Raw genomic sequence first — 22192 nt, 5'->3', positions numbered from 1 at the left:
GTGAGGTGTATATAATCAGCTAATTAAAAAGGCTCTTCTCAGAGACCTTTCTGCTTTTTAAATGTTACTTACTGCACTATTTTTCTGTTTAGCGCTACTAGCCTGCCTTGGTGGCTTCTGGTTATACCTAGGGGCTTTTGTGCTTTTTCTCTCGGTTGTCCTGGGACCACACTACTTCTGAGATCCCTGCACTACATTGGTCTTCATGTGTGCTTATTTTGTGGCATTGGTTAAAATTGTTTCCCTCATTCTCCTTCATATAAAGACTTGTTTACTGGTTTGTGCTTCGGGTTTCATTTGAAAACAAAACCAATGAGAGCGGACTGGAGGAGAGAAATGGGAGGACAGTGCATCTGTTAGCACTGACTCTTTCCCTAACCCTATGCAGATTTAGATTGAGTGTGCAGCTGTGCTGAAATAGCACTCATTGAGTGCCCTTAATATGAATTTGTGTGTGCTCTGCTAGAATTATACTGTCTTATTTTTTTTTAAGATCTTTTATTTATTTTTAGAGAGAGAGGAAGGGAGAGAGAAAGAGGGAGAGAAACATCAAATGTGTGGTGCCTCTTGCGTGCCCCCCACTGGGGACCTGGCCCGCAACCCAGGCATGTGCCCTGACTGGGGATTGAACTGGCGACACTTTGGTTTGCAGGCCGGTGCTCAATGCACTGACTCACACCAGCCGGAACTATACTGCCGTACTTAATGACATCATTGTCACTTCGCTTAGCGTGCTCAGAAATAACCCTTTCTTTGCTTTTCTCTGGGCCTTATTTTAAAGGTTAGTGTGATGCTGACCAATCTGAAGACAACAGGTTGGTTATAGAAAATTGGTGCCTGGTAAGAGTTGTGAAATATGAGAAATAATTGACCTTTGAAAGATATGGGCTATTGTTAAGGTATTAAAGGGACTTAAGAATTAAACATCAGTTATTTATGTATTGTTTTCTTTCTAGGTGCATGCTATTACGATGCTAATCAGTCTATGTATGTGTTTGGAGGCTGCACCCAAAGCAGTTGCAATGCTGCTTTCAATGACCTCTGGCGACTTGACCTGAATAGCAAAGAATGGATTCGACCTTTGGCTTCAGGTAAGAGATAAAAGTGCTCATCTTTGCTTTCTTAACATGTAACTACCTTTGCATGGAAACTGCTGAAAATCGTTTTCGGTGTTAGTCTCAAGGACAGGTTAATGGGGCCCTGGGTTCTTTGTCAAATATGCTGTGTAAGTGCTGAGAGTAATATGCTTGTGTAACGTCTTTGAATTTTTAAAAAAATCTGTACTTTATCATTAGTATTTGTGCCTTCACAAAATTGCTATAAACTACTGTGTGAATTCATTTGCGTGGTTTTCTCAACTACTTATACAGATGTGATATGCTCTTTGGTATGAAATTGAAGTAAGAGCAGAAACATAGAGTCGTGAGAACTGTAGTTGACTGACAGAAGCTATTGTCCCAGGGCTAAGATCTCTGAATATCTTTTGTGTTGCCAGCTGAGATATTTGGGGAGTGTATGGAACATGCCTCTGCTGGTTACTCTCAACAGCACAGGGGTGTGGGAAGATTCCACAGTAGGTGCATTCCTGCACAGTCCCACTGTGCCAAAATTCTGGCATAAAGAAGTGAGATTATTTTCTCCTTTTTTGACCTAAACTTTCTTGGGGTAAAAAAATAAAATAAAAACAATAGTTTTTGCACTCATGAGGTGAGGCAGTTTGAAAAGACACAGTTATACGATTTGAGGGGCTCATGTGAGAGAAATAGAGTCTACTGAGTATGAAGTATTCTGCCCGATTTGTTGGCAGGCTTTTCCTAAACGTTATTCATTTGGCTTTCCAAGGTTGGAATTCACCCTAGGACTAAGACAACTTGGGTTTTCCTTATGCAGATTCCCTACTTATTTGGGTCTTGATTTACTACTTTGAGTATCAAATGGGAGGCAAGCTGATGTATTAGAAAGGGCACTGCACTAAGGAGACATGAATTTTATTTGCTGGCATAATCACCAATTCTCCATGTCACTATGAACAAATTACCGCATCTCTCTGAGAGACATACGGTGTAGGACTAGATGATTCTAGTTTTAAATGGATTGGGAAAGCTAGTTTATCTTTCTCTTCAGTTGTGTAACAGTTGCTATGAATGTCTAGGCCAAGGGCTTAAAACCCTTTTATGAGCAGCTGCTACATGTTGCTTCCCCAAAGCTGTGAACTTCTGTTCCTTCCTCCTGCAGTAGGCAAAGAGAGGAGGGAGTAGCATAGTGACAGTGGAGGATATGCATAGGTGGGACTCGATCTTGTACAGATGAAGCTCTTTATTAAAGGTATTGGAAGCTTCTGGCCAAGATGCAGGCATAGATATGCTTCATTTTCTCACACAACCAAAAGAAGGATAACAGCCAATTTAAAATAAAAAAAAAATAACCAGAAGTGCCAGAAAATGGAACTGTATAGGTGTCCGACAACCAAGAAGTTAAAGAAGACACATTCATGCAGACTGATAGGAGGGACGGAGGCGGGCAGCCAGGGTGGACCAGGTGGTCCCACATACACATGCAGATAAACCAGGAGAAACAACTGGGGAGTGGGACAGACGACACAACTCAGGGTTCCAGCACAGGGAAAGTAAAACCTCAAAACCTCTGGCTGTAAAAATCTGTGGGGGTTGTGGGGGCAGGAAAAACTCCCAGTCTCACAGAAGAGTCCACTGGAGGGGTCCACAGGATCCTAGAACAGATACAAACCCACCTGCATGGGAATCAGCATCAGAAGGGCGCAGTTCGCTTGTGGGTAGGGGAAGAAGTGACTGAAAGGGAGCAAGAGCCAAGCAAGTGGCATTGTTCCCTCCCTGACCCCTCCCCCACAACACAGTGACATGGGTTGCCCCACCCTGGCAAATACCTAGAGCTCAGCCACTTACAATGTAACAGGTGCAACGGGACAAAGAAATACGGCCCAAATGAAAGAACAGATCAAAACTCCAGAAAAAGAACTAAGTGACGAAGAGATAGACAACCTATCAGATGCAGGGTTCAAAACACGGGTAATCAGGATGCTCACAGAAATGATTGAGTATTGTTGCAAACTAAAGGAAGAGTGAAGGTTCTACAAAGTGAAATAAAGAAAAATATACAGGGAGCCAACAGTGAAGGGAAGGAAACCAGGACTTAATCAATGATTTGGAACAGAAGGAAGAAATAAACATTCAACAGGAACAGAATGAAGAAACAAGAATTCAGAAAAAATGAGGCGCTCAGGAACCTCTGGGACAACTTTAAGTGTTCCAACATCTGACTCATAGGGGTGCCAAAAGGAAAAGAGGAAGGGCAAGAAATTGAAAACTTAACTTGAAAAAATAATGGAAGAAAACTTCCTCAGTCTGGAGCAGGAAATAGACATGCAAGTCCAGGAAGCTCAGAGAGTCCCAAAGAAGTTGGACACAAGGATGAACACACCAAGACACATCATAATTACATTACCCAAGATTAAAGATAAGGATATAGTCTTTTTTTTAAAGTGGTTTTTGACGTTTCTTTCTTTTTTTTTTTCTAAGATTTTATTTTTAGAGAGAGAGGAAGGGAAGGAGAAGCAGAGAGAAACATCATTGTGTGGTTGCCTCTCATGCATTCCCTACACAACCCAGGCATTTGCCCTGACTGGAATCGAAACCAGCAACCCTTTGGTTCACAGGTCAGAATGCAGTCCACTGAGCCACACCAGTCAGGGCATAAGGAGAGAATCTTAAAAGCATCAAGAGAAAAGGATAGAGTTACTTACAAAGAGGTCCCATAAGACTATCAGATGATTCCCATAAGACTCAGCCAGAAAGACATACTCAAAGTCATAAAAAGCAAGGACCTACATCCAAGATTACTCTATCCAGCAAAGGGTAGATAAAATACTTCCCAGCCCTAGTTGGTGTGGCTCAGTGGATTGAGCACTAGACTGCAAACCAAAGGGTTGCAGGTTCAATTCCCAATCAGGGCACATGGTTACGGGCCAGGTCCCCAGTATGGGGTGTGCAAGAGGCAACCACACATTGATGCTTCTCTCCTCCTTTTTCTCCTTCCCTTCCCCTCTCTCAAATAAATAAATAAAGCATTAAAAAAGTTGCTTTCCAGGTAAGGTAAAGTTAAAGGAGTTCATTATCAGCAAGCCCTTATTATGTGAAATGTTAAAGGGACTTATCTAAGAAAAAGAAGATGATCAAAACCATGAATAGTAAAATGACAAGAAACTCAGAATGATCAACAACTGAACCTAAAAACAAAAGCAAACTCAGCAAACAACTAGAACAGGAACAGAATCACAGAAGTGGAGATCACGTGGAGGGTTATCAGTGGGGAGGGGGAGGGAAGAGAATGGGGGAAAAGATACAGGGAATAAGAAACATAATTGGTAGGTACAAAATAGACAGTGGGGAATAAACTATCCTATTAAGAATAGTATAGGAAATGGAGAAGCCAAAGAATGTACATGTATGACCCATGAGCATGAACTAAGGTGGGGGAATGCTGGAAGGAGAGGAGGTGCAGGGTGGATGGGAGATAAAGGGAAGAAAAAAAGGGACAACTGTAATAGCATAATCAATAAAATATACATAAAAAATAAAAGTATTGGAAAGAGGAACAAGTGTTAATCTTTAAAGAAATTTAAGGGTTAGTGCTGTTTTAGGGCCCTCAGATTTTTGTACTTTGGATAGTTTCCATTTCTAGCCCTTTGTCCCCTGTTGCGCTTAGTGAAATGTTGATTAACATTTGGAGCCACAGATTCTAAAATGTGGAGGGTCTGTTCAGTCTATACATCCTATTGCCACTGTACTTGGTGTCCAGGCCCCAGAGCAGCTTTGATTGTTCCCGTCGCAAAATACTTACACCGCCTTTCTCCGTTTTGTAGCTAAACTTCATGCCTTTGATAAGTTGGCTTGGGTGTTCCTCTGGCCTGTAGAAGCAGAGCCCTGACTTTGGGACCTTCATAATCTGTTACTACTTTGCCTGTTTTTCCTTCTCTCTCCTTATAAGATGGACATGGGTGTTTTAAAAAAACCACTGAGTTTTAAGACTGTTGTAAAATTTCCAAGGTAGAAAGTATCAGAGAAATAACTGACTTGACAATTCAGATTGTACAAAGAAGATGAATTTTTAAAAATACAATGTTAGACTGTTCCCTTTTATAAAATTATGTAAGTTCCTGAATGTTTAAAGTAGTTTTCTAACAAAATATGTCAAAGAATCTAGTTGCTACATCACTTATCGCTCTACTCTACAGTTAGAGTCTAGTTTTAGAGGCGGGGCGGGGGAACTTAGCTTTTTAAAATGTCTACTTGAAAAAAAAAAGCAGACAGACAGTAGTTTAATAAAGAACCCCTGAGACTCTCGGTTGGGCGGAAATCCCATGGGAAGTTTGCCTGAGGTGGTGTTTCTGTATGTGGTCATGAGTCTCGGCCAAAATCACTCCCTAACTGGGACCTCAGTGAGTGTTTCTGAGCAAGACACAGTTGTTGGTATGTTTGGTGTGCCTGAGTCACCCACCCGTTTTAGTGCGTGGAGGTGGGTAGGTTGGTGGGTGGCTGGGGGAGGGTGCTACCCACCACCCTTTGGTGCCCGCTTTGAAGTCATCTTCTAGCATTTGAGTAGTTGCAAGCGATGAGTATTTAAAGCAATAGCCTTAAGTTTTTAGTCTCCAGGAAAGTGTGGCTGTTTGGGGAAGAGCATCAGACAAGCAGTAGAACAGTGTGGGTTGGGAGAGTCTTGATAGACAATGCTACTGCGCCGGGTGCCCTTTTACATGTTTGTTTGGTTACATTGAGAGTGGAGCTTTCTCGTTTTGGCTGGGTTCTTTCTTAGTCAGCTCAGGCTGCCATGACAAAAGGAACTGGTTGGTTTAGACAGGAGTTTATCAATTCTGGAAGCTAGGCGTCTTGAGATCAGGGTGCTGGTGATAACTCTCTTCTTGAGCTGCTTTCTTGCTCTGTCCTCACATGGCAGAGAGATAGAGCTCTGGTGTTTCTTCCTCCTCCTCTTCCCCGTAGGAGCACTGATCCCTCATAAGGACTCCCCCTCGTGACTTCATCTAAACCTCATTGTCTCCCAAAGGCCCGTCTCCAGATGCCATCACACTGGGCTTGGGGCTTCCACCTGTGAATTTTGAAGAGATACAGTTTGGTCCACGGCAGTTGGAATTGATGTGATTTGCCAGTGAAACCTGCCTTTGGTTCCTTTTGGGATCACAGAGGTGCTCCACCTGGAGGGAGCTCTGTGGTGATGTGGTGAGTGTTGGAATGAACCACAGCTCTTACCGTCGCCAGACCTACAACTGGCGCTGCTCCGCCCTTTCCAAAGAGGCTCCCCTTCCTGTGCAGTCGATGTTGTGGTCCCTGCCCTCATGGAGCTCTTCATAGTGGGGAAGGAACAAAAAACAAGTCAGTAAATTGTTAGAAATTATGAAGGAAACACACACAAGGAATGAGATGCAGAGTAAGAGGGGGAGATACTTTAGACAGGAACTTCTTTTTACTGAGATCTGAAGGATGAAGAGTGGAGAGTGAGATGGCATGTGCAAAGACCCCGGACAGCGACGAGTAGGGCGTGCTGGGGGCCTGAGGGAAGGCCTTAGTGGGCGCGGTGCGGTGAGCACGGAGCAGGGGGGCGCGCACGGAGCAGGGGGGGCGGCGCACGGAGCCATCTCACTTACAAACCAAGTCCTCTGAAAACTTGAGATTTTAAGCAGAGGAGTGTTATAACCCAGTTTACATTTTATTTTATTGATTTATTATAAGTTTTTAAGAGATTTTATTTATTTATTTTTAGAGAGGGGAAGGGAAGCAGAAAGAGAGGGAGAGGAACATCGATGTGCGGTTGCCTCTTGTGCGTCCCCCACCAGGGACCCAGCCTGCGACACAGGCGTGCGCCTCAGACTGAGAGGGACCCTTCGACTCAAAGGCCAGCACTCAGTCCACTGAGCCACACCAGCCAAGGCTGTTTTGTTTTGTTTTAAGATGGCAGATTTTGTAACATTTATGTGCTGATGGGAATGATCTTCTCGAGGAGGGAATTGATTTGGATTGAGAGGAAGAATTGTTAGAGCCGTGTTCTCAAGGATTGAGCTGGGCAGAATCTACTGTACCGGTGGAGAGGTTGGCCTCGGGTAGGAACACTGACCATTGATCCAAAGCAACGAGGAAGGAATATATAGTTACTGATGCTGGTGAATGGCTAAATTTGGGAACTGGTGGCAGTTCTTTACTGATTGGTTTATCACTTGGAGAAAAAAATGTGGGTGGGACAGAACAGAAACGGTTGGAAATCCTGGCTAGTGGTTATGAATGTACACTTGTGTACATTATAGTCCTTGCCAGGTGGTTCTAGGAAGTTGAATGTTTCCCCTTTGGTATTATATCAAGGTAACACCCTACTCCTTAATCAGTTAGCTTGACTCAGCCCGTGGTCAATTCCCAAAGCACATGAGCGGTTCTTGGGATAGTACGTGAAAGGACTAATGTTTAAACCACTGTTTCTGCGGTGCCCTTTATTCAGACTGAGGCGGATTTTGGCATCTGTTTAATATGTAATACCATCATAAGTCACAGCCTTTTTTGGTAACTTAATCAAAATAGAAGTTTTCAAAACTTCTTAAATATTAGCCCACCCCCGACTCAGTTAGGAGAGTCTATAAATGTTGGGGGGAGTCCACTGATGATAGGTAAAGATTGAGGCCTGTCATCTCGGTTAACTAGTGCTGGAGCACAGTTGATTTTCCCACTGCATTCTCCTCATAGATTCTTCTTTCCCAAGCATTTTTTTTTTTTCTTTCCAGTTTCTTCTCTTTCAGTCTCACATGCAGTTCCAAGTGATGACTTGTGGTTCAGGCCCTTTGTTTTAGGAAAAAAGCACTCAAGGACAGAGCTGTACAAACTAGATGCCTGCGCTAAGCTTGGCATTGCCACTCCTGACCTACTTGTCTCTGAACCTGATCACTGCTGCATTCTCTCGGCCTCGATTTCCTTCCTTGTAAAAAGGAAGAGAAAGACCACTGTTCTAAAACCCGGAGAGCAGATCCCTTTTTTCCAAGTCACTGGGAAACTTAAACTGGGGGGGGGGGGGCAGGGCAGGCAAAGTAGGTTTACAGTTGTTAGTATGGAAATCAGTACAAGAATAAACAATAATAGAAGAATAAACTCTGTGTTTCACATACTCACACTGTAAACCTACTTGTGCCCACCCCGTAGAGTCCTTGGCTTCATAGCAGACTCACTCACCTAGTCTCGGGACTGGAGACAGTATAGTGCATCTGCATTTTTTTAAAAAGAAAAAATGTCCCAGTTGACTCTAAACCTAGCTAAATTTGGAAGTCCTGGACTTCTACAAAATTTTTTTTCTTTTTAAAAAATTTTATTTATTTATTTTTAGAGAGAGGGGAAGGGAGGGAGAAAGAAAGGGAGAGAGACATCTTACATGCTCATTCACTTGCCTCTCACATGCCCCCAACTAGGGATCCAGCCTGAAACCCAGGCATGTGCCCTGACTGGGAATCGAACTGGTGACCTTTTGGTTCACAGGCTGGCACTCAGTTCACTGAGCCACACCAGCCAGGGCTTCTTGTTTTCTTGTTGTACAGTCTGTGACCTCGCTGTGTTATCACAGTCTATTAGGTGGGTGTATACTACACTAAACTGGACTCCGTAACTGTTGCTAAGGAAGAAGGAGGGCTACCGTCTGCAATTTTAGCTGCTGCCTTCCCCTGGTCAGTCAGGAGCGGCCTACTGTCCGAGGGAGTGCATGTGGACAGGGTTTGGAGGGTGGGGTGTTGGTGACCTGATTCTCCATACATATTATCGAACCTTCAAACCAACCCAGTTAGGTTGGCACTACTGTTATATCCATTTTATAGAAGAAAAAACTAAAGCTCAGAGGATCACCTAGTAATTTATTTAAGATCACACAACCAATAAGTGATGGCACAGTAATTGAAACCCAAGATTTTGTCTTTAAAGGCTGTCTTTTTTCTACTATGCCATGCTATGAGTAGTTTTATTTTTTCTATAATTATTTCATATTTGTCAACTTTAAAATGACTTTAATTTCAGAGTACAACAGAGAGATTCCATCTACCCTACCTCCAGTTTTCCCTATTGTTAATATTTGGTCATAATAGTGCATTTGTGGCCCAGTGGATTGAGCACGGGCTGCAAACTAAAGGGTTGCCAGTTCGATTCCCAGTCAGGGCACATATGGGCCAGGACCCCAGTGGGGGCCACATGAGAGGCAACCACACACTGATACTTTTCTCCCTCTCTTTCTCCCTCCCTTCCCCTCTCTCTAAAAATAAACAAAAATCTAAAAAAAATAATACATTTGTGAAGTTAATGAACCAATATTGATTATTATTATTATTATTATTATTATTATTATGAGAAAGGAGGGAGAAAGAGATGGAGAGAAACGTCAGTGTGTGGTTGCCTCGTGCACCCACCCTACTGGGGACCTGGCCCACAACCCAGGCATGTTCCCTGACTGGGAATCAAACCAGTGACCCTTCATTCGCAGGCTGGAACTCAATCCACTGAACCCCACCAGCCAGGGCCTGATGCAATATTATTAATTAAAGTCCAGACTTTATTTAGATTTCCTATGCATGTATGTATGTATGTATATGTTATCAGTAGAGAGGTCTTTTTTTGTTGTTACACTCGTCATGCCATGAATTCCTAGGAAATTGGCTCCAACAGCTCAGACTCCTCTCCATTGGTTCCCACACAGTGTGCTGCTCTGGGTGGAGCAGGCTGACGCTTCAGCTGAACCCTGGTACCTTTCTCTTTGGTGTCCTTTTTCTGATCATTTTCCTTCACACGTTTCAGGAAGCTGTCTCGTCTCTTAGAGTGCTTAATATGCTCCATCCATATGTTAATTCTCTTGACAGAAATCTTGCCTTTAACTTGTTCACAACAGTCCCCACTACCTGCTGGGTGACATTATAGACTCTTCCAGTTCTGCCATGGTAACATTTGTGGGGCATTCCTTTTTGCACAATGCCCATTCCCTTGATGTCTGTAACATCACCTTTCTTGTACACTTGTTTGTGCGTGGCCAAAGGAACAATTCCATGTTTTCTAAGGGGCCTAGAGAACATGAAGTGTGTGGCTCTCCTCTTTGCCCTTGTGTTAAGTCATTTTGGCAAATTACTGGCAGATGGCAGTTTTGGCCGAAAAGAAGCCTTATTATTGTTTTTTTTAATCTGTTGTCTTTTTTCTGTTCCAAGATCCCATGCAGGATACCTTACATTTAGTCTTCATCTCCCTTTAGTTTTCTTCTTGGCTGTGACAGTCACTCAGACTTCCTGGTTTGATGAACATAGTAGTTTTAAGGAGTATTGTCAGGTGTTTTGTGGACCATCATTCAGTTTGGGTTTGTCTGATGTTTTTTGTGGTTGGACTGTAGTTGTGGGTTTGGGAGAAGAATACCAAAGAGGGAAAGTGCCCTTCTTGTCACATATGTCAAGGGTATGTGCTGTCAGTGTGATGTTTCACTCTTGGTGTTAATCTTGATCACCTGGCTGAGATAGTGTTTATTGTAGATTTCTCCGCTTTAAAATTATTTCCCCCTCCTTTTAAAATTCTTTTCTACAGTTTTTTTTTCTTTCTCTTTCTGTGATTTCTTTTTCTTTGTTTGTAGTTGCCCTAGTTTCTTAACATTCCATTGAATTCGGGGGAATAACTAAGCTCTTGGCTATTATTCTACTAACAGAGTCAGGAAAGGATAATGAACAGAGATATGTCATTTGAAGAAAACTTTGCACAGCATAGAGAATTTTTAAATATCAACATGACTTGCCTTTTAAAATGTTTTGTGGGGAGCAGGATACTGAAGACCACTTATCTTTTTTGTTATTACCTAACACAATCAAGATCTTTCTAGCTATCCAGAACCAGAAGCTCTATTGGAAATGATTTTGTTCCTTTAAGACTGACCCCTAAAAGAATCATGTCTTCCAGAATCACTGAGTAATCCTTCAGAAAAGCTAGATCACGTTTGGAATCAGGGGCAGGAGAAAGAAAAAAGTGTAGGGCATAGGGGTGTCTGTAGGAAAGCCAGGACACCCTTACCAGCTGGAATGTGCTGGATCTGTCCAGAAGTAAACTGCCCACAGCAGTTAAGGAGTACTGTCAGGTATTTTCAGATGTGAGTGATACCTTACAAATGATGCCCATAGGGCTCTTGGATTCATGGATGAAGCTTTCTGTTCTGTGTCTAGTACAGGGGTGTCAAACTCATTTTCACCGGGGGCCACATCAGCCTCGCGGTTGCCTTCAAAGGGCTGAATATAATTTTAGGACTGTATAAATGTGACTACTCCTTAACTAGGGCAAGGAGCTCTGCATTTGGCCCTTTGAAGGCAACCGTGAGGCTGATGTGGCCCCGGGCGAAAAAGAGTTTGACATCCCTGCTCTAGTATAAAAGCTTAGTCTTAGGTTCTCTGCTACCCTTTCCCGAGCCTGTGGATGTGTCAAAGCAAAGAAGGGAGTCTGGAACTGTTACCTGGCACCAGGGATAACTAAAACAGCTGACTGGAGAGTGTGTTCTGGAAAACATCACCCAGTTCTTCCTTTGGCTTAGGTCCCAGGTGTCAGTGTAATAGCTGACATTGAAATAGCTGGATATGGAATTTTTTAGAATAATGTATTAGTATACTCACAATCATTAGATTCTGTTTTGCATTTAAGCACTTTATACATTTAAAAAATTACCATTGTATGCAATATGTTATGAGAATGCCAGGTTTGTGGAGATGGGAGAGAAGTGGATGCATATCAGCTGGACCATGTAACAAGAGGACACACTTGCCTTTCCAATCCACTGCAAGCTTCTATTCTGTGTCCTAAGAACAGAGCATTGATTTCACTGTTTTAATATTTTCTTTGTGAATGTGAAGGCCATTTCTACCTTATGGATCTTTTCTTGATTACCAAACATATTGATTACCAAAATGTATTAAAATCTGACCTTAGCTTTTTCTCTCTCATGTTGAAAATCCAGCATTCTTTAACTTCTATTCATTTGGTCCAAGTCATGAGGCTTTTCTGTCCTTTCTTAAAATCCTGTAAACCTTTTATTTTAGATGGAAATCCAAAGTGTCACTGAGAATAAGTGGTGACTTTCCTTAGAATTTTGAGCTTTCATATCTGCACATTGTGTGATCTTGTCTGCCTGCCATCTTGACAAGCAGTTTCAGGTCGCTTGTCAACCAAGAGGCAGAAATACAGACTGTGTGATCCTTGTTTACTCTCCGGCACCCGCAAGATCCCCCGGCAGCACCTTGTGTTTTATGGCTCCAGTAACCTCCGTTGCGTCCGATGCCCTGTCCCTGTGTGTCTCCAGTGCGTGCTGGATGTACTGACTTTATTTTAGATTCTGAACGGAATTGCAGAAGTTTAATCCTACGTGGGGGAATGCAAAAGATACTATCCCGGAGCCATCCCTAACCTCCACTTCCCCATGCATGACTCTGTCGGTGTCCGGGACACTGCAGCGCGTGTGCCCGCTTGTGCCCCCACTTGTGCCCCCGGTGCACACTGGTTTCTGTTCTTCATAGAGTCGGGTCGGCCCATTCCTCAAGTTGTTTAGCTCGTGATTTGAGGAGGTTTTGTAAAGAAGCTACACAGTGCTCTTCCTAGGTGGTTGAGAGTTGTGATTGATCATTTATTAACTTAAAGCTATTGATCAACTTGAATTCTTTTCAGATTTCAGCAGCTACCTTTTTTGTAGCGGAGATTTGTAGCTCCCTTGGGAGATGAACTCTTGAGCTATGCTTTATTGGTTATACTTTCCAAACAAGTAGTGCCCTGATGATTTCCTCTTTTTCTTAGCTCTCTCTGGACGTGATTATGAGTTACGGATTTTATGTTTGTTGTGTGGGTTTTTACACTGTGCTCTCTTTGCCTTCTCTCCCATTTTAGGAAGCTTTCTGAGATCCCATGGCCCAATCTTAAAATGTTTCTTGCTGTTTGACTTATATATATGAGTTACAGGGTGGTTGCATTTTAAGGTAGTAATGTGTTCTTAAAGACCTCACCTTATGAATTTTAATTCTGACAATGGGTTGCCAATAAATATTTCTGTTTACTCTTGAAATTAGTAGGTGCCATGTGACAACAGTATAAATAGGGTTTACAGTTCACTCTACCAGCTTTGGTACTAGCCATTCTTTTCTTCTTAACAATACTTTATTAAGATATAATTTACATGTAGTGAAATGAACAAATCTTAGGTACACAACTTAAAGACATTTTTACATAAGTGTACAGCCATGTGATCACCACCCAGATCAAGATACAAAAATACTTGTGTTGCCTCAGAATGTTTCCTTAACCCCTTTCCTGTTAATACCACCCCCAACAGAGGTAACTACTCATCTGCCTTCTAACAGAGTTGTTTGTGATTCATCTTGGTTTTTGTTCTGGTTTTATTTGTTTTGTTTTATTTTTGAGATGCATCCGTGTGCTTGCATCTATCAGTAGTTTATTCCTTTTGTTGCTGTTTAAATGTTCTATAATGTGAATATACCACTTTTTCTTTGCCCCGTTCTCCTGTTGATGGATACTTGGATTATTTCCACTTTGAATATAGTTGCAATCAATATTCTTAAATAAGTTTATTTGTGGACATAAGCGCTTGTTTCTTTTTCTTTTTTTCTTTTTGAACTTTAATTGTGTTTATTAGCTATTTAAAAGGTTTTGATGCAACCTTTATAAAAAAATTTTATCCGTCCTGGCTGGCGTAGCTCAGTGGATTGAGCGCGGGCTGGGAACCAAAGTGTCCCAGGTTCAATTCCCAGCCAGGGTACATGCCTGGGTTGCAGGCCATACCCCCAGCAACTGCACATTGACGTTTCTCTCTCTCTCTCTCTATCTCCCTCCCTTCCCTCTCTAAAAATAAATAAATAAAATCTTAAAAAAAAAATTAAAAAAATGTTTAAAAAATATTATTCAGTATTAACTGTTACATTATAAAAAAATTTTTTTCTATCCTCATCTGAGGACATGCTTATTGATTTTAGGGAGAGGGGAAGGGAGGGAGCGAGAGAGGGAGAGAGGGAGAGAAACATCAATCGGTTGCCTGTTGTATGTGTCCCTAGTTGGAACTAAATCTGTAACCTAGGCATGTGCCCTGACCAGGAATTGAATCTGCAACTTTTCAGTTTATGGGATGACATTCCAGCCAATTGAGCTACACTGGCCAGGGCATAAGCACTCATTTCTTACTTAAGACTTATCAACTTAAAGAAATATTCTAGACATAGTAAGTATGCCAGGGATTTCTTGTTCAGTTAGTCCTGCTCTATTTAAATAGGAAGATTTGATGATAGAACTATTACAGAGGTTTAGGGAGGAAAGACCACTTAGCTAATTAAATCAAAGGTGCTACTCACCATTTAAGGACCTCATGGCCTAAAGTGATCAGAGGAGTGTGTGGTGAGAGGGAGGGAGGCTGGTCAGTAGTACCATTGAGAGCGTGGTTTTTGTGCCAGGCAGACACAGGCTGGCACCTGATCTCTGTTGCTTCATAATGGGGTGACCTTAGACAAGTTACTTATCATCTCATTTATGTCACCTTTAGCATAAATGATAATACCTTAATACCTACCTTTTGTATTTTTTGTTCAGATTACCCATACAATGTAATACTCAGATGGAGAGGGGATGTGGAAGCTAAGGAGTGGGCAGTGGTCCTAAGTTATCCTCTAGCTCTCGAAGCGTGATAAGTGACCACATTCATTCCTTTGTTTATTCATCTTCATGCCTTTGTTTATTGAGTATTTATGCCCAGTGCTGTTCTAGGTACTACAGACACAGGTGTGAACGAGAAGCAAGGTGTTCTAGGGGAAGACAGACGATAAACAAATAAACCAATACAAAGAAAATACAAAGAAATAAGGAGAAAATAACTGGTAATACAAGAGAGTAGATGGGGTGTTTAAAATAAGTTCTAAAGTATGTACAGACCCAGGATTTACATATATAGATGGATAGGTTTTTAAAGAAAATCTGATTTATGAGGAGAAAAGTAGCAAACTAACAATTAGGATTCTGTTCAGTTTGTTATAATTTATTTTTAAAGCTGATTATTTTTATAAAGACAAAGTATTTGATGAAAATAACTGCAAAGTATTTGAATCTCCATCTACATTTTCTTGTTTTCCTGAAAGGAAGACACCCAGAACCCAGACACCACTTACATATACTAATGTCTGTAGAAGGCATAGGATGTTACTGAAGTGGCTAAATTCTTTGTTGTATCAGCTTCTTCCAGACCCATGGACCAGTCCTGGTTAAGTTTATGAGATGGCGATTTCTCCTCTAGCCCTGGGCAACCCCGAAACAACCCGATCTGTGGTGGTCTCAGATGTGAGTGAGAGCAAAGCCACTGGGTTCCCCTAGGAAAGGAAGGGATCTTTCCTGTTTATAAATAAAGTTCAGATCCTGGGATTTTTCCCGAATACATGCTTTTCTAAGGTGGGTACACATTCTCTCCTGTCGGAGAGAAGAGTGGGAAAATTTGCAGAACTCAAATCTGGGTAAACTTTAATACTCTGGGGGAGAGAATAAATAAGATTACCCCATATTTCAGCTTGGCTCTCTCCCACCCGACTAGGACTGTCCTGTTTTGACACTAGGCCAGAAACTTTATGACTGGCAACATTGTTTTCACTTTTAAACAGAGCCACTTAAAAGAGAACTCCCCCCACCACCATTAGAACTGCAATTAACAAGTTTATCAGATTAAACTGAGACTCTGGACCTCCTCTCCTTCCCCAGAAATGGAATCAAAGGACTACTTGACATGGTAACAAGGAACTATTACAGGTTTCCATGTTGTTAATTTTTAGCTGATAAGTGCTACCCTATTTATCAAATGGTCTTTCATGTGGGTTTGTTTAGAAGTGAAAACAATGCCAGTAGGGAATTTCTGCCTGTGGCACATGTAGTTAGACAGGATCTAAAAGTTTCTCATGCCCATTACAGAAGGTCCTGTTGTTTTGGGTGTTCTGTAAATGACCTAAGGAGTGATGTTTACAAAGATGTATAATTTTAATAAAAATATGTGCCCTGAAGCCTGGGATCCAGACGAGCTTTGTCTGATGTCAGTGAGTTGTTCTGCTATCAAGCTTTAACTTTCTGGCCACGTTGCATTGAGGAATAAAATAAAAATAAAAGGAGTGGAGGATGGGGGACACCTAGAGAAGTGTTTGGCCTCACCCCTGCTGAAAGGCCCTCCGCTGTGTGGCCTTTCAGCAGTGTGAATAGGATTGACTGGGGCCAGTTCTCATACCAGCTCATGAGGGATCTGTAACTGTTTGGCTTCCACGGATTGGTTCCGTTCAGTAAACTTTTTCATAAAGAATAGTTCCGATCCTCTAGCATAGTACTGTATTCTGCCTTGTATAATGCGCTCCTGTGCATAATGCACACCTGTGTGTTTTTGTGTGTTACACATGGGATTACTGTACTCATGGTATGTAATCATTATACCCATGTATAATGCACATCTTTATTTTTCCCTCAAGAAAATAGGGCTAAAAAGTACACACTATACTTGGCAAAATAGAGCACCTATAATCTTACTGGGAGACTCTAACTGGATCATTGCAGCACAGTGTGCCAAGTGCTGATAGAGGGTGTCTCCTCCCCATCGACCCTCCGTCCAGAATGGGGAGCGGTGTCGCTGGCAGTAATCTGGAAAAAAGCCACGCCTGTGCAGAATAATTTAGTTCTTTTGAGTCCAGTACCATGTCCTTGGTGGCTAACTTAAAATACTGATTTTAGACTGAGTTAAAGAGCACACTTGGCTAGAGCCAAGTCTTAGAAAGCAGGAGTTTTGCGGTTCTGTAGTAACTTTGCCAAAGAATAACTTTATATTTGCCTCCTACTTTCCTTCTTAAATAAGCATGATAGCCCAAGCTGGGTAGCTCAGGCAGTTAGAGCATCGGCCTTATGCCCTAAACTTGTGGGTTCTGATCCCCAGTCAAGGCACATACAAGAACAACCAGTGAATGATAACAAGTAGAACAACAAATTGATATCTCTCTCTCCCCCTTCTCCTCTTCCTCTCTCTCCCCCTAAAATCAATCAATCAATAAAAAATAAGATAAGCACTATAGTTTTGTATCCTCTGTGGACATCTACCTAAATGCAGACTTACTGTAATTGTTGGCCACAATGATATTAAAATGGAAATATTTTCATCATCAGAAGAGAAATTGATATCTGTTCCAGACAGAACTCCTGGCAGCCGGCTTTGGAGAGCATTCTGAATAGTTTTTGTCGTCTCGGTGTTTACAGCCCAAGAGGGTTTTTTATACTGATAAATTATGAAGCGTTCTTGTCTCCTTATTCCTCAATCATAAACTGAAACATGCTTTTCTTGTTCCCATGACAAAGTATTGCCTATAAAATTAAAACAGTTTAGATATGTAAGCAGTTAAATTATAGCTCCGGTAGTTTGAAGAAAAACTAAAGGGTCTCTTGCCCCCTAAATTGTGAGTGCCAGCCTGTCCTCTTGGGCCCTCTAGGTTTTCTGATTCAGATGCTAATGTGGTGTTCTGGGAAATGCCTCTCCAAATTATTCCCCTGACCTCTGAACTCCTGCTGTCATGGTCAGTTTCTTCACACACAACCATAATGACAGCTCTATCGAGCCAGATGCTTCATCAGCTTCCTAAGACCCAGTTTGGGTCCTATCAGCAAAATCTCTTCCCCCCATACTGCCCTCCCGTATGCGCACCAACTCAAGACTCCTCACCACCACAGGAAATTACCGTCACAAAAGAAACTGTGAGTTAGGGGTTAATCTGGTCTCATTTTGCCCCCAAGGCCAGTGTTGTGTGGGAAGGACTGGTGAACCGCATGTGGAGTGAACGCCTGTCCTTGGGCCTCTCCTGAGAAAACGAGTGCGTGTGACGAGTTGTTAGCATGAAATGCAGAGTAGGATCGGAAACATCAGTACCGTTATTCAGTCTTGAATGTCCCCTTTGCCATCACGAGTATAAAATAATTTGAAAGCATTCAGGGAAAAAATTTTAACTTCCAGTTAAGCAGTAAGTCTGTGCCCCCTTTAAAAGGCAAATCACACACAAAAACATTCTGCAGTTTCATGAGAGAAGTGGAAATGTTTTTGTCTAGTGCTTTTCTTCTGGATTCATTGGCTAGTGAGTCCTGCAATTAAATTTTTTATGTTCATAGTATTTTTGTTTTCAAACTTTACCTCTTATAAGTCCCTAATTCCTGGTTTTAGAGTTTTCTATTTTCAAAGCCATGGAGAACAATTATTAGCAAGACGTTTATGTCATAATTATTATGTTTGTCACTTAGGTCACAGCATAAGTGACAAATTGAGGAGGAGCATGATTAAATTAACTTTTAGTATGACCCTGCTTAGTTTTGGAGATATTTATGTAAGATACTGAAATTAAAATGATTTGCCTGAAAGCCAGTAGGTGGAACAAATTCTAAAATTTATTTTGCAGAGTGTATGTTCAGTGACTCGTAGGTGAGAACAACTAGGGAAATGTTTGTATATTGAAAATGTTAAAGTAGTTTCTTTCAGCCCCTCTTTGATCGAAGCATTTGTCAAGGAAAATGGACCTTGGATCTTTGTCCTTTACTGTCAGAATGAAGGGTTCCAAAGTCGAGACCCCAAACATCAATCACCTGTGAGCTTGTTAGAAATGCACCTTCTCCCTCCCCACCCCTTCCCGCCAAATAGGGAACTCAGAAGGCGCCCCCCCTGCACAGTGTGTTGTGACTAGAACTAGAGCTGTATGGGGAGGGGCGGGGAGGGTAAAGGGGGAGAAATAGTGTTGAAAAGGAGACCTGATTCAGTGGAGTGAACAGACAAGGCAGTGTACAGACGACGTGTTGTAGAATTCTACGCCTAAAATCTATATAATTTTATTAGCTATAGTTACTCCAATAAATTCAGTAAAAAAATAAATCAACATAAAAAAACTACAGCTGTAGGGGAATGGTAACTATTATTTATGACACCTTAATAATAAACTAATACTAATATTAATAATCATAGTCTGGAGATGTAAAAATAATTTTTAGTCTCACATAAAATCCAGGCAACCCTGATGAGAACAGGTTCCTGTTTTATCTTGTATCAAACAGTTGAGCTGCTCTTCCAGCCCTAGGTTCTCCGTGAACAGAAACTGCAATTGTGGGAAAGTGGCATAGAAACCAGGCCAGAAGTAGGAATTGCTTCACTGTTTTTACTGTCTTTGCAAAAGTAAACAAGAATGCCTTGTAATTCTACCACTGTCTTTCACATGTGAAACTTTCTTCTGATTCATAGGAACCTTGGGAAACACCTGAACCAATTAGCAGTTTGGGGGAATGCTGGTTCTGTGTATCGGCGCCTATCTGATCGTCCCGTTTCCCACAGCCGCCTTTTTGGCTTGTGCCTTGTTTTGAGTTTGCTCGGTTGATCATATCTGCTGCGAGATTAGGCAGCGGTCGGTGTGTTTGGGGATGAAGCCTGCGAGGAGAGCATTGGCTGTGGGGCAACAGGCTCGAGTGACGTGGTGTCCAGCTTTGATACAGGGCACATTTTGTCCTGTGGTGCTCGGTGGGAAGCTACACGGGAGCGACACCCTTCCTTGTCCACTTCTGTGAGACAACGGTATGCAGACCGCGTGTAGAGGCCCAGTGACGTCATTATTTTAAAGGCCGGCCAAGAAATGTCCTGATGAGTGTAAAACCTCCATTTATAAGTTTTACGGAGGGAAGGTACTTACTTCACGCGTCACCGTGCTGATGCTGGGTCTCCGCGCTGTGGAGGGTCTGCTGTGGTCAGAGAGCTCCCAGCTCTTCGGGCCGCAGGCCTGGCGCTCTGCCGAGGGAGGGCCGCCCCGCGTCCGAATCCCCGAGTCCGATGACGGGGCCATGGGGGTTTTTAAAGAAAGTTTATTGGTAAGAAGCATTTAAATAGCTTGCTTTTCTTAGAACTTTAAAATAATGAATAAAGATATGTAATTTGGACATGACTTCTTTTGTTTTCTCAAAATGTTAGTAAAGATTTATTGCTTGCTCTCCAGAACTCCACTTGGCTAAAGAGACTGTTTAAGATGTAGAACTTTATGCTGAAGTTCTCGGACCTCACCATAAATTTAGTTCATTTGATCCGTGGACCTAGCATTAGGATACTGGAAGGGAAATTAAGACCCTCTGCTTTAAACAAATTCAAAATATAAGATACATAGATTTTTGGAAATGATAAAAGTAGAGACTTTTTATGAAGGCCTCATACTATTGATTCTGAAAGTAATAAGAATTTAAAAGTATCTGATTTGCAACAAATAATGCAAATGTTATATGCATAATTGGGTCATGGAATGGTTGATGCACCATGTCTTTGGCCTCTTAATTCTGAACTAGCTCTGTATCGTATGTTGAGTTTTGTGCTCTCTCCCCGCTGCTTCACTCGTTATTACACAGTAATTTTCCCCACATGCCTTACAGATTGAGGAGGTGCATGATCAGACCAGCTTTTAGTACAAGCCTGCTTGGTTGTGGAGAGATTTAAGTACGGCACTGAAATTAAAGCTTGTTTGTGACATAAAACAGATGTTGGAAATGCCGGATGAGGGAGTTCTTACACTTTGTGGGATAAGTAGAGGGAAAGAGTTTGGCTTTCTGAAATACCAAGACATTTGAGAAGTTGCTTTGGAAAGCCCTTACCTCAGATAATCCTTAAGGACTGAGGTATCGGGGTCACTGGCCCCAGCTTACCTTTCCTTGGGAGAGCCCAGAGAATGAGCAGATGGGTCTGTAGTGGAGAGAGGGTGTGACCCAGGGCCCTGTGGAGAAAAGAGTTCCTAAGAATAACCGTCTGTTCAATTTACTTATCTGTCTACTCTAGGTCTGTGGCTTACTTAATTAAAACTTTAGCAAAGACCTTTTCAGCTTTTAAACACTCAGACCTTTTAAGGTACCAGACTTGTTTGTGGCAGCTACTCAAAATGAATGTCTCTGTACACATGAAGCTCACTTGGGTATAAAGGTTAAGAGGATGAGTTTTAAGTTCAGAGTAAATGGACTGGAATCCTGGCCCTACCACTTACTAGTTCTGTTGTGATCTTGGGCAGGTTACTTAAATGAGTCATGGTTCAGTATTCTCGACTATAAAATGGGACTAAAACTAGGAGTTTGGGAAAGATTTAGTTAATACATGCCAAGCACTTAGAAAGTTGCCTAGCATGTGGTAAAAAAAAAAAAAGTTCAATAAATATTAGTCATTATCACTAGTATAGTAACAGTAGTAATAGTTATAAATAATAGTAATATAATGTCTTTAGAAGTTAATGAAGTCACCCCATTTATGCCTCCACCTTCTCCATTCCCTGTAAACATAGGCTCAGTTTCTAAAATTAAAATCCTTTGTCTAAAGTAGTACTGTCCAGCAGAGCTTTCTGTAATGATAGAAATGTTCTACATCTGTGCTTTTTAATTCGATAGCCACTAGCAACGTGTGGCTACTGGTGACTGTGCTGGGCAGTGCAGGTGTAACATGGATGTAGTGTGTTCCCTGGTTCACTGGTGTGATTATGGTATCACGTGATATATAGATATAGGTAATTATGTTTTACCAACACTTTTTATATTTTTTCATATTTTAAGGATTATAAATTTATTTTTTAATGTTTGTTTGTTTGTTTGTTTGTTTGTTTGTTTTTAGACAGAGGGGAAGGGAGGGAGAAAGAGAAAGAGAGAAACATCAGTGTGTGGTTGCCTCTCATGTGCCCCCTGCTGGGCCCACAACCCCAGCATGTGCCCTGTCTGGGAATCGAACCGGCAATCTTTTGGTTAGCAGGCCAGCACTCAGCCCACTGAGTCTCACCATCCAGGGCCCAACACTCTTTTTCATTCTTTGAATAGTTTTTCCCCTTAAGAGGTATGTATTCTTATAGTACATTTGTAATCTCTTTGAACCCAGAACTGGTAAACATTAACTTGTTTTGCCTTATAAATTGTTTGAAAAGATGTTAAAGGCGACAAATGAAAAAGAGCAAACCGAAACTAGTCTTATGTTAACCATTGTTTGTTTCTAAATCACTTTTGATGTATTTGGTTTACTTTGGAATTTCCCTTTCATATCATCTACTGTCAGTTTCAATTTTACTTCTATTATACTTTCT

The 22192-nt window shown here is 41.7% G+C and overlaps 1 protein-coding gene and 1 pseudogene across 2 annotated transcripts in view; one reads left to right on the top strand and one right to left on the bottom strand.

Moving 5' to 3' along the window:
- FBXO42 (F-box protein 42) overlaps positions 1-22192 on the top strand; it is an 83947-nt gene that overhangs the window by 48883 nt on the left and 12872 nt on the right. For both annotated transcript variants that reach the window (XR_006787960.1, XM_045858957.1), the window contains exon 4: positions 957-1091. Coding sequence is in view for 1 of the 2 variants with exons in the window: in XM_045858957.1 (XP_045714913.1) it covers positions 957-1091 (135 nt within the window). In the remaining variant the exon portion in view is untranslated. The remainder of the gene's footprint in view (positions 1-956; positions 1092-22192) is intronic.
- Positions 9693-10156, bottom strand: LOC123831769 (annotated as a pseudogene).

The sequence above is a fragment of the Phyllostomus hastatus genome, unplaced genomic scaffold (assembly GCF_019186645.2).
Source record: "Phyllostomus hastatus isolate PE091 unplaced genomic scaffold, TTU_PhHast_1.1 phas_scaffold_182, whole genome shotgun sequence".
Lineage (NCBI taxonomy): Eukaryota > Metazoa > Chordata > Mammalia > Chiroptera > Phyllostomidae > Phyllostomus > Phyllostomus hastatus.
Note: the sequence above shows the minus strand (reverse complement) of the source record. Positions and strands in the feature narration are given on the sequence as shown.